The sequence below is a fragment of the Rousettus aegyptiacus genome, unplaced genomic scaffold (assembly GCF_014176215.1).
Source record: "Rousettus aegyptiacus isolate mRouAeg1 unplaced genomic scaffold, mRouAeg1.p scaffold_m13_p_5, whole genome shotgun sequence".
Classification (NCBI taxonomy): Eukaryota; Metazoa; Chordata; class Mammalia; order Chiroptera; family Pteropodidae; genus Rousettus; species Rousettus aegyptiacus.
Window position 1 is genome coordinate 99,860,353 of NW_023416308.1, and position 13,303 is coordinate 99,873,655.

General features: G+C 36.8%; 1 protein-coding gene across 1 annotated transcript in view; it reads left to right on the forward strand.

Annotated features, from left to right (window-relative positions):
* CAPRIN1 (cell cycle associated protein 1) overlaps positions 1–13,303 on the forward strand; it is a 34,097-nt gene that overhangs the window by 575 nt on the left and 20,219 nt on the right. Inside the window, exons 2-4 of the mRNA XM_016147126.2 lie at positions 237–455; positions 12,709–12,771; positions 12,882–12,968. Of these exons, the coding sequence (XP_016002612.1) occupies positions 237–455; positions 12,709–12,771; positions 12,882–12,968 (369 nt within the window). The remainder of the gene's footprint in view (positions 1–236; positions 456–12,708; positions 12,772–12,881; positions 12,969–13,303) is intronic.

The following is a 13,303-nucleotide window of genomic DNA, read 5'->3' on the forward strand; positions in this document are numbered from 1 at the left end:
GGGGTGGGGCGAGGGGCGGTGCGAGGCCCGGCCGGGCGCCCCGCTGGCGGGTCGCGCGCGCGCGCCGGCCGTCCCTTCCTGCCCTCGCGGCGCGCGCGGCCCCATCTCCGCCCCCACCCTCTCGCGCAGGCTCCCGCCGGCTGCGCGTTTTGTCCCGCGTCTCGCCCCGTCCGCCGCCTGACTCGCCGCTCTTGTCCTTCCTCCCGCTTTTTCTTCTCTCCCATCACGGTCTAAAGATGCCCTCGGCCACCAGCCACAGTGGTAGCGGCAGCAAGTCGTCCGGACCACCACCCCCGTCGGGTTCCACCGGGAGCGAGGCCGCGGCGGCGGGGGCCGGGGCCGCTGCGCCAGCGTCTCAGCACCCCGCAACCGGCACAGGCGCTGTCCAGACCGAGGCCATGAAGCAGATTCTCGGCGTGATCGACAAGAAACTTCGGAACCTGGAGAAGAAAAAGGTGCCAGGAGTTGGCGGGGAAGGGAGGGTTTGATGCTCCAGCCCTGTCCACGGTAGCCTTCACTAGCCTCCGGCGCCTCCCCCCCACCCCCAAACCCAGTGTCCCCAGTAAACGGGAGCTTCGTGTTCAGAAAACGGATTCGTAGGGGAGGTGCTTGTCACCTGACCCGGACGCGGCTTTGCCTCCCAGGCCTCTTGATTACTGTCCCCCTTCTGTGGGCTAGGCCTTTTGAGTGGGATGTGTAAGGGTGGGGACCTGACCTGTCGCCAGATTTAACTGTGCTCGCCCTTCTCTCCGTTATCCAGGCCTGAATTCTCTGACTAGGGCCAGCGGGGAGGAAAAAGGCCCCGGTGTCGGAACTCAGGGCTCCGCTGACTGCCTCGTGGAGTTGGGGCGGCCTACGTCGTCTGGCCGTGGGGTGTTTGACCGCTCCGTTACCGTGTACTTGAGGCCTGCTCAATGTCTTCTTTTCTCCCTTGGGAGAGAAGTGTATTTAGGTTCTTAAGCTAGAATCGTTTCTCCATCAAGACCCGTTCGAGTGGGTTTCGATTTGCCCTCCCCCCAATTTGATGGGCTCCGCTGCGTTTCCTTCTTTGTTTCAATTGTCTAGGTGCCCCCTTAGCCTCACGTTCATCTCGATCCCGAGATATTCTCTAGCGGCTTTTTGTCCCTTGGGGACCCTAAAGAGCATTGGGAGGGAGACTGCACCGATTGAGATTCGTTGGGTGAGGGTGAGTCTGGGTTGAATCGAGAGGTTATCGCTAGGTCTCTGGGCACATGGAGAGAGCGACTAACATGGCGGCGGCGGCTGCGGGGAGAGAGAAGCGCTTTACAGGAGCTGCATTGTGAGCACAAAGCGAAAGCAGAGGGGGAGGGCAGAGACCAGGCAGCCGCTCCGACTAGATTTCCTCGCGTTCCCCCCACCCCACCCCTCAAATCGAGCCACACCCACAGTATTTTGGATTCAGTATTTAGCCATCGTGTGTCACACCATGAGGTTTATCTTCAAGTCAGTCGGCCTTTGTTTTATGCTTTCAGCCCAGGACAGTGTATCAGCTCTATTTTAGAGGGACACGTGTGTGTGTGGTGCGCGTGTGTGTATGTATATGTGTATATGTGGAGAAGGGGTCTTGGCCGAGTGAATAATTCAACCTTCAGTAAGACTGAAGGTGGAAAGGAAGAAACAGAGCAGTAGCACAAAAACCGAGGTGATTACATCAAAGACTATTGTGCAAACTTTTGTCTTTAATAAAAGAAAAATAATAACTTTAATTTGATAACTTCTACTTGTCTGCCGCTGGTAAAACATTTATTATAGCATCTTGAATTTTGAGGAAGTCATTTAAAAATGTTTATTTAGCTAGTCACCTAATAATGTTACTTAAAATGTTGAGATAGTAGTTATTTGGCTAAAATTTGGGCTGCGGGAAAATGAAAAACAATTCAGTTATTTGAATTGTTCGTTTAATGATTCATTTTACATTCTTTTGGAGTTTTAAAAACATTTTAAGATTTGATGCTTTTCTGTCTCATCTGTATTGGGAATTTTACTTAAATTTCTTGGACTTAATTTGAAATGAGAGATGCTCTCTAACTGTGGATTTCTACCTTTTTTCAAGTGTGTGATAAACAAGTGTGGTTTATTATAAATGATTGAATAGATTTGTCAATATCAACAAGGAAACAAAAGTATTTTAATTGTAAAGTAACTATATTCAAATATGTAATAGAATAAGCATGACCAACACCATCTACTGAGTCTGCCCTCTTTTTGTTTTTGCTACTCTGTTTGAAAAAGTATCTTTTAAAAATCTCTTAATGCAGTTAACCTGTCAGTCTGAATGATGCTTGATTGGTTTAATTTTCAAAATTCCTCAGAAATCTCTTCTGGAGTAGGAATCAAGATAAATATGATGTAATATTTTAAGTATACACATTTAAATGTAGACATTTTAATGACAAAAATAATTCTTCAAAGGTGTTAATATAAAATCAGGCATTGATGAACAGCCAGCCTGCTTAGTTGTGAGGTGACTTAGATTCTAATGTCCAACTGTATCTGAAAAAAAAAAAAATCTAGTTTGTAAGTGCCATGAGGGTCCTGAACCGTGACAGGTCATTTGTGGATAGGTTTGTATTACTATACATTGTCTTACCTCCTTCTTCTAAGTTATAGAGGATAAAAGTAATGTAGTTATTACAGAGATAATAAAGTCATAAGTACTGAAAAATTCCCTTGAATGATTGAGGTTTGACAAAGTAACACATGTGCTTCATGTCTTTTTTTTTCATAGTATTTTGGGTGCTAGATAGAGGAAAGGTTAAATTAAAGTTGAGGCTTTTTGATAACTCACTGAGCTATCTACTTGTTAAATGGTTAAATTGGTGGTACTGTTGCGACTTAATTACTTTTAAAACTATAAGTTTCACTTTTTGAGAAACTCAAGGCATTTTTTTTTTGTTTGATATCTAGATGATTCATTGTATAGAAGGGCTTAACTTATTTCTTTTTTCAATACCTAGTGAACATTTCTGATACACCAAAAGAATTTATTTACTAGTCAGTTTTTAATCTATTTAGAAACTGGTGTGTGATAGAGTAAGATACTATTTGCAACTGAATTTCTTTTTGCTTCAGTCCAGTTAGCAACTTACAACTGAGCTGTATTTTCAGTCTTGACCTATTCCAGGAGCCTTCTGGACGAAATGCCTTTTTTCATAGGTTCTAAAATCAAGTATTCTGACACAAATTACTACTAGATATGTAGTATCACTTACATTAAGGTATAGAGAGTTGAAATAATTTCATTTCACTTCATTTTAAAAAAACATTTGTTAATTTTCTAAGTCGGGTCCATTAGAGGAAAGCTAATTATCTGTTCAGTAAGAATGCATACATAACATTGATGAAATATGATCCTGTTGTGCAATGAAACTAAATGGCTTGGTAGTTTTTGAAATTTGGGCTTATAAAAACTATATGAATGTTTAGCAAAGAGGAGAAATGAAGCTATAATAAAAAAAAATCTACTGTAAAACTCGATTATAAATCTTTTGACTGATTAAAGTATAGTGATAATTGAGTGACTGCCTAGTTTTTCTCAGTTTGTTGGTATAGACCTGGGCCCTAGGCTCTGCAAGATGATATTTTGAAGCCAAGTCTAAATTTTAATTGAAGAGAGAGCTCATACAAGAAGATATAATCAGTTTCGATGTAGAATAAAGGACGTTTTAATAGATGACATTTACAATTGTTATACTCTTTGTAAATATGATAGATTTAGACATTAGCGACTTCGGTAGATGAGAGATAAACCAGTGTTCTTTTGCAAAGACAGCTTGACAGCTTTGTAACCAATATGTGACCAGATATGTTAGCCAAAGTATTCTGTTTTTCATACTACTTTCTAAAATCTTCCTGGTCTTTATATTTTTGCAGTTAATGTTATTCTGAAAAAGGATGGGATCTTTATTAGAGAGGATAACATTTCTTTCTAGAGCACTGCAGTGTACCTCTATTTAGAATTTTCAATGCAGCTGTTATACAGAATTTCTTTGTTTTGAAATTAAAAACATTTTAAACTATTATTTTTTCTTGAGGCTAACGTCTGAAGTTTTTCTTGATAGTTAAAATCTCTTGATAGCTTCTCTATTGGTTGCATTAACTTCCTCTGCAATGCAGAGGGCAAGATTACTTTGTTTTACATTCACCTTGTCAGACAGAAAAAACAATCATTTATAATGCTTAATTTGTTTCCCTCTGCCTTCTTGGGTGTGCTGTGTGTGTGTGTGTGTGTGTGTGTGTGTGTGTGATGGGGAAGTATTGAATTTGGAAATTAAAATGGAAATAGAGTATGGGTACTCTCATGTGATAGTACAGGTACTTTTTTCTGGGATGAGGGCAGAGTACTAAGTATTATAATGAGAATGGATTATTTTAACCTGGCCATGTTGTTTTACTCTAGGATAGTTTCCATATAGCAAATATTTGTATAGGAGTACATTTTTTGTGACTTAGAGATTAGCATACAATTTGTCATAATTTTATGTAATTTCCTAGTTTACATTTAGAACTAGATGATTAGTCTAAAACTGTTTTATCTTAAAAAGTAATACTTGCAAAAGGTTAAACTTAAAACATAGCCTTAATTTTATTTACTATACTGTTATAGAATCTAAGATTTTTTAAGAGCTTAAAGCTGTCTTAGAATTTAGTCCAATTCATTTTACAGAAGAGGAAACTAAGATGCTCATGTAAAATGACCCAGGTTGGAATAGGTGAATTCTGAGGTTTCTTGTAATGTTTTATGGGGTTAATTAGAATTTCTAATATTTTGCAACATAAGTATAATTTTTATGTTTAAGCTAATTCTGTAAAACCAAGTAAAACTTCTTATTTTAAATCTTTTAATTTTAGAATTCTTTTGCTTTAAAATAAAAAGCTGAAAGCAAAAGAAAAAGCCTCTCATTTCTTCTTCATGGTTAGACTTTTATTAAAGTCTCATTGTTAAATTTGTGTTTGTAGGCTGTCCAGGTAATGGGGTCCTGAGACTAGCAGTACAGGTAATTTAAAGCCCTGTATTTTTGAGACATCCAGATTGTTGTTATGAAATGAGCCTTTAAAGATTGAACTCGAGTTTCGCTTTATGCTTAGGTAAGCCCCGAATTCACATACTCAAGCTTGGTATGTTGTAGACCGGAAAATTTGGGAAAAGCATTAACAGTAGAGAGGAGTGGGAAGTGTATCAACCTTCTTATCTTAATTCTTGTATTCCAAATTTCTGGATAATTTTTGGTAATTGGGGCTTTCTCTGGAGGAAATAAATGGTATCTCTGTAGCAGAGAAGAATGTGAGTAGTAGTTGAAGAGAAATTCAGCCAAAGTTGGAACTGTAAATTGCTTGACTTCTACTTGTTTTTCCCTCCAGCTATACCAGTGCTTTTGTTGGATAGAATATGAGTGTAAAAACGTAAGAGGAAAGAGCCTTTATTGGAATTTCATATTTCCTCAGGAAATGGGAAGGTGTGCTACTTGACCATGCTCAACTAAAGTAACCTGTTTCCTTTAACTTCCTGTACTACCTATTGTCTGTATACTTCCTTGACATTTTTATATTGCTTTATGTTCTTAACTTACGTGTTTTTCTAAGTAGGTGTTAAGCTTCCCTGAGGCAAAGACTATTAATAATATACCATGCCTTCTGCATGGTATATACTAAACATTTGCTAATTGGACTAAACCATTGCCTAGAAATATTTGTAGGCAAAACCCCGTTAAAATGGATTAATCTGTGAGGGGGGAAATGCTTTTTGGTACAGAGCTATTTACTTGCAATGTTTTTTATTAAAATGGAATTTTTCTTGAAGGATTTTCTTTTTACTTTAAGTGAATAGAGTTGATGAATAGGCAAGGAGATCACACTATTTAAAAAATCTAGGTACTGTAAACAAGATTTGTGAATAATCTTAGGAAGGAAGACATAGATGATTCTTGGTATTTGAACCATTGTACATTTTTAGAAATTTAATTGCATTCCCCATAATACTGTTATTCAGACATAGAAATAACTGAAATATGCATTAATCATTGGGAAAAGACCTTTGGTCTTCACTTTAAATAAATTACAGTTCATATCTTTTTACATTGAACTCCCAATTGAATGTATCCAGTGCATCCTAATGAGTACCTTGGTTGAAGCAACTAATAAGTCAAAAACACCTGTTAAGATTATAAAATGATCATTTGCTTTTCAAATACACAAGCTTTAGATTTTTCAAGAACAAAATTCAAAATAGATGATGCTGGAACTCTTTAACATTATACTTTTTGTTTTCCTGCTTGGGTCAGCAGCTTCCATTCATTCAGACTTACTGCATACTTATAGCCATGGATAAGGAATAAGGGTTTTTACAGGATTATCTTTTATCTTTTTTTTTTTTCTTTTCAGTTGGACAAAAGTCTTGTTAGATTAAATTCCTGGTTACTTATCTGCTTGAAAAATTTTTATAATGAGACCTTAGATAACATTTAATTTAGCATCCTTTTTCTTGGTGTTCAGAAATCCTTCACCCTGCATCCTGGATAGTTAATCAGTCTCAATGAAAATATGTTGAAAATCTATTTTCATTTTTGGACAGGTCATAAGTTCTTGATGTTAAAGTTCTGCTCCCGCTGTTACTTACTATTTAATACTTTGTTTTCTGTAACAACTCAGACTTACACTACATGAGAAAGCTTCCAGCATATGAAGATAGCTATTATGGATCATCTGTGGATTGTACTATATGGTCTCTCTACCCTCCTTTTAAAATTTGAGGAAACTTTTTTTTTTTCTATTTTCATTCCTGTCTATGAATTTAACTAGCAACTAATTTTCGTTTGAATTGGAGGGTGAATGGGAGGCAGAGTGGTATGCCTACCACCATATGGGCTGAGTCAGAACCAGTGTTTCTAGGTGAAGAACAGGGAATATAGGAATTGGGGACTTGAAACAGTATCTAGAGAGGCCATTGAACATCATGGAAAGTTGAGAGGAAAAGGAATCTTTATCTTTTGTCTTCGTATTTGTCTTTACAGGTGTTTTTTTTTGTTTTTGTTTTTTGTTTTTTGTTTTTTTTCCCCAGTACTGTTGAAGTAATTACATGACCTGGAGACAAAGTAATTTAAAGTATAGCTAGGCACTCTTAATACTTTGTTATTTTAGGCTTCATTTCTTAATTGATAACAGGAGTTACGTAGTTTTATGGATAGCCAAACTATTTTTTTTCAGATGTGGTCTCCTCATCTTTCTTGTGATTGTTTGCAGTTGTCCAGTTGAAGAATTTTTGGGTTTTTGAAGTCTTTCATTTCTGCTATGTTTTTTGAATTGTATAATTAAAAAAAAGTGTTTTCCTAAATTATTTATGGAATTTGTTGGATATAATAGGAAGGAAAGCTTAGGAGGAGGACAGCTATTTTGGATATTCATCTTCTGGCACCCTCATGGCACTGTACTGAATTTTTAAAAAAACATTTCACTAAAGTAAGGGTGTTTCTCGATTCAGCAACATAATAATCCTCTGGAGAAGGAAGGAGGAGAACAATGGCAGTAGGGCCAAAATGGAATGCAGTAACAACTGGAATCCAGAGTTGCACAGGCAAAGTGTTGCAAGCACATGATTTTTCTGGAATTTATGACCTTAGGCAAGTTGCTTAATTGCACTCTTTCAGTTTCCACTTATGCAGAATATGATTGATAATGGTGACTTGCCGATAGGGTTAGCTACTTGGTGTTTTAAATTCCAGTATCTGTCACATAGTGGATACTGTTAACTATTATAAGCAACAAAGAAACAAAAGATAGAGTGGGACTGGGTAGCATTTGTTGGGGTAATTATTTCTTGGTACCACATGACTATAGTATTTTGACATTTGCTGAGTATAGTCATGCCTCTGTCTCTTGGTTCCTCTTCATTGGCTTGGTAATCTGGGAGGTGGCCCAGTTTTTATCTTGCTCACATGTGGTACTATAAGTGAATTTTTAATATATTCTGGATGCTCAGTAGTTGAAAAAGGAACCCTAAATTGAATTTTAAGATAGATATTTCAAGATAGAATCTATGAGGGCAGGCTTTTGTTATCAATATTCTAGTAGGCTTTCTGATATTGTCTTTTTTATGCTAGGAAAATGGCTCCATTCTCCAGAAAACATACATGTTTATTTTATGTGGATGATATGAGTAGCTGACCAATTTGTGTCTAACACTGCTAATGTTAGGTCAGCGTGTTTTAGCTTAGGGAAGGAGAAACTGGAGCCCTTTACTCTTATCTTCGCCACCTCTGTTTCTGTTGGAGTTCATGTTGGAAGAGCCAGCATGACAAGCAGGTGCTTATTTATGTATCGATTTAGTTTGTGCTGCAGATTTTAACCCCAAATAAACAATTTTTCTTCTTGGATTTAATATAAGCCCTTTGGCTAGGATGTGACAGTGGGAATGAGCCAGTTAATGATGGTGTCTGTTTCTCTCTGAGTAGTCTATTCTTTCAAAGATTAAGCAAATTGTAGCATTGGGACCATTGCAGATACCACATCCTTTTCCTTATATTGAAAAGCTGCATGGGGTAAGCTGGGGTTGCAAGCTACCTTTATTTTGAAAGGAGAAAATGAGACCAATTGATTGTCTTAAGAGACTGTTTCTAGTGCAAAATTTGGCATTCACCACTGAGTTTAATTGTACTCTAAACTTATGTAGCTTTTGGCTCACCATGCAAGATTTAATAAAAGTACTAAGGAATGAATGGTGGTAAACCCTTCAGTGTAGCGATCACAAATGTATCTTTTTTATGCAAATAATTCCAGGGTTAAATAGATATATAAGCTGGTCTAGAAAACTACCATTCAAGTTTTCAGTATTTAAAGCTAAACCATTAAGCAACCTGTTTCCAAATTGAGGCTGCTGTATAATGGTTTGTAGGCTCACAGCGCCTATGTTTGATTCAGAATAATTTATTTCTGCGTTCTACTAGACTCACTCTTAGAAGAGAATTTCAATGTATTTGACTTAGGCAAGTGTTTCTTGAACTTAAGCACACATTAGACTCAACCAGAGGGCTTAATGAAACTCAGGTTGCTGGGTCCCAGAGTTTCTGATTCAGTAGGTTGGGGATGGTGCCTGAGAGGATGCATTCTAATAAGTTCCCAGGTGATGGCTGAAGTTGCTGGTTTGGGGATCACTTTGAGAATCACCTAGACCAACATAGGGTCTGTGCTATGTAGGGATCTAATTATATGTAATAGTGAATAGAGGACTGTTCAGTTCAGATTCCACAGTGACAAAGTTCTGTATACCTAAGCAGCCAGGAGATCCTATATTATACTGGTAAGGAAAAAACTAGTGCCCTTTACTGTAGAACAGTTTTGTTTGTTTGTTGTTTTGTTATTGTCCTTCCGTACTAGTTTATTAGTAAGTTGTGACATTTCCTCAGATGAGGCCAATTTATTAGGAATTTTGGACTGCAAGTTCTTGCTTTGCTGAAGCTTGGGCAAGGACAAAGGATAGGATATTTATAACAGTGGTGGAGAAAGTGTTAACAGCTTAGGGGAACAAATGTAAAGCTGTGGTGAAAATTTTATTACGATTAGAAAAATGTTTCACAAAAGACTTAGAGTTTCCATTCATTTGATTAACTACATTTTTGCCTGGATGCCTGTATAGAGGCATTAATTCAACTCATTGGGTATAAGGAATTGATCTGCTTTTTGAAAATCTCCTGTTAAAGATCCTTGAGATTTTTCAGTTATATTATGGCTTTTTAATACATTTCTTCCCCCAGAGTAAACTGTCATTTTGTGTGATGTTACTATGAGTCCTTCTCCCTTTAAAAATCATGGCTCTTAGATTATTACGAAAAACTAGAGGCATGTTACAGTAAAAAAAAAAAAAAAATCAAAATAAATAGATATATGAGCTTTAATAAAACCGTAGATCTTTGTTTTGGCTGTACAGAGGTCTTTTTGCATACTTTTTTAGTGATGGCCTTAACATGGAGATTTGTGCTGAAGGTGAGTTTCATGTAGCTCTTTTCCGTTTTTATTTCCCTTTAGGCTTGGTCTCAGTTACTGCTGTGTGTGTGACAGCGTACTTCGAAACTTCACATCATTTTACTCTGCACACAGATTCTGCCTGTCAGGGATTCACACAGGGCACACAGTGGTTTTTAGTGTTTCTGCTCAGTGATGCCTGGGGCCTCAGCAGGAAAGACTAAGGCTTGTTTACTTACATGTCTGATGCCTGGGTTGGGATGACTCTTGATACTAGGACTGCTGACCAGAGTTCTTACACTAGACCTCTCTTCATGGCTTGGCTTCCGCATGGCATGGCAGTTGCAGGGTTATTGGACTTCTTATATGACGCTTTGGGGCTCCAAACATGAGCATTTTTAGTGATCAGCAAACAGGGCAGAGATGCATTGCTTTTATGACTCAGTCTTGAAGTTATGCAGGGTCACTTTTACTGTACTTCGTTGGTAGAAGCCCAGTCAATACAGTGGCAGGGGAATTGGACTAGTTCTTAATGGGGAAGTGCCAAAGTCTAATTGCAGAACAGTATGTGGGACTACAGATGTGGTAGTCATCTTCGTAAAATGAAATCCGCTATAGACCTGGGTTGGATGAATACTCAATTTGCTATTGTGTAGAAAATTGGAGTTTTTCTAGCATAGGATAGTTTGTCCTACTATAGGTTAGTGTAGATTCATATTCAAGGACTACTCTAGGTTAAAGTTGTGACACTGTCCTATCATGTGTCAATCTTAACATCTTTTATGTAGCATGACATTACAATTTTTATTACACAAATTATGTTCACTGCAGAATATCTCTCTGTAAAACAAAACAAAAGGAAAAAAGTTCCACTTATGATTCTAGCACTCAGGTGCCATTCTCCACATTTAAAAAAAATCTTTTCATATTTATTTTTACACATATACACAAGCATTTTTAAAAGAAATTTGACTTAACATCCATTTCGATTGGCATAAATGTTTTACATTCTCAAGATATTAAATGATAAAGTTAAACTAAGTACATAAGACTCTACCTATGAGGGATATATAGTACACTTACTGCATAGATTTAGTAACAATTTCCTTGAAAAATGTATGATACCATAAAAATGGAAGATAATAGTGCCAAGTATAAGCCAGCAGTTTTTCTTTTGTATAGTAGCTTGTTCAGAATTTTAATTTTGTACATGCACTAAATTCCACACCCCCTTCCTATTTGCATATTTTCTGTAATCCATGTATTTTGAAATGAGGAACTCTGACTAATAATTATATCCTAAGTCGTAATTAAAAGCAAATATTAACCTGCTTAGTTTGTTATTTCTTAAAAGTAGCCAATCCTTTAAAATGGATGAACAAAGACAGTTCAAGGGTCAGAAGAGGGAATAAGTAGAAATCTAAATTAAGTGGGGAGGAATTTAAAATTATTTCTATTGAAATTACCTCAGAGTGTTCTGAGGCAGTTGAGCTTGTCTTTTGTACCTGGGATTAGGGCTACCAGATAAGTGTAAAAACTTGATTTTTCAGCTAGTAGATGTGAATCGTATATCTGTTTAGCTGGCAGCTTGTTGATTCGGTGAAATGGTTCACATAAGGATAAAATTGGATACTTTCATCAGCTTTTAATGTTTTGATAATTATCCTGGTTTTACTTACCTCCAGTATAACTAAGGAATTGTGATAGGCTTTTTAAGTTAGGGTAGAATGGTTATGCAAGTTGACTAATGTTTCTGGTGCAAAGAAAATGGATCACTTGACATAAAACAACTCATTAGCATTGTTTTAAAACTTGTTTCCCTGCCTCTGAATGCATTTTTTCAGAACCTTACTTTGTATTTTGTTTCTTGGTTAATTTTATTATTGCTGAGGGTAAGGAACTACATATGTTCATAATTTATTATGATTTAAAATCCCCTCCCTCCCGTTTAGATTTCTACTTACTCCCTCTCCTCTGACCCATAAATAGATAACTGAATTCTTGACTATTGCATTACCTAAATATTTTTCATTGGGGCTTATCTAATAGTAGTAGCCTGAAAAACCTCCACAAAAACAAAACCCAAAAAGGTAACCTTAAACCAGAGGTTAATTTTCTACCCCCACTCTCCTACATTTAATTCTGTTTTTGAGAAAAATAACAAAAGTTGTTGACTTGTGTATTGCCATAGGTGATAAGATAGCTTGAAGCATCTCATGTTGTTGAGAAGTGGATGAGACACATCAAAGACTCGATATGCACACGGGTTTATTCAGGAAAAAATACACAATTTTTATATCACTTATTCACGAGAATTCTTTGGCGGGGAGGGGGTAAAACTTTAACACTTTATATAATGTCCGATAGGCTCACTTGGGTATAAGCAGGATCCTAACTAAACTGGCCCTCACCAGAGTGGGTAGGAGGAACCCTGTGCCTGGGTCATGTGCCACATATCTTTTTTGAGAAACCTAAAGCATAAGCATGTGTTATTGGCTTGTAATACAACATTTGGTATCAATGTTGTATTTAGCAGTGACTGGAGTATTTAAATTCATTTTTTAACTCACTATTAAACTGTTATTTTATGTACTAACTGAAACTGCAGTATATTTAAAGAGTATATTTAGGGCAAGATTTGAGACTTTAAGAGTATTATGTGGGTTTTGTTATTTTAGCATGGTTAAGATAATACATACTTTCAATATGGAATATAATTTTCTTTCACTATAGGGCAAACTTGATGATTACCAGGAACGAATGAACAAAGGAGAAAGGCTTAATCAAGATCAGCTGGTAAAGATGCTACATTTTTATTAAAGATTTTATGCTTGCTTTTAATAAGAAAATTTATTTTTGTGTTTCTTTGTTTTCAGTAAACTTGCATTCTGTCTTTGTTATTTTAGGATGCCGTATCTAAGTACCAGGAAGTCACAAATAACTTGGAGTTTGCAAAAGAATTACAGAGGAGTTTCATGGCATTAAGTCAAGATGTAAGTAAAAGGTGATATGTATATGTTTGCGGAATATCAAAAATAAAGAAGGCAAAAAATTTTATTTCTTGCATTACCATTGACAAGTTCTCTTCCAAGTTGAGGGTATTTGGATCTAATTATTTATAATTCTGTAAAGTGGAACACCTGAAAGGCCTTTTAGATATGATAAACATGTTATAGTAGTTACTCTGAGGATCTCATTGGTTTAAAATATATATATATAAACATGGCAGGCACTTATTTTTCATATATTCCTTTATGCTTAATGATCATCTTACAGTTCCATTAACTCTCAGAAAGTGAAGAAGTGTTTATATAAATTGGTAACTATT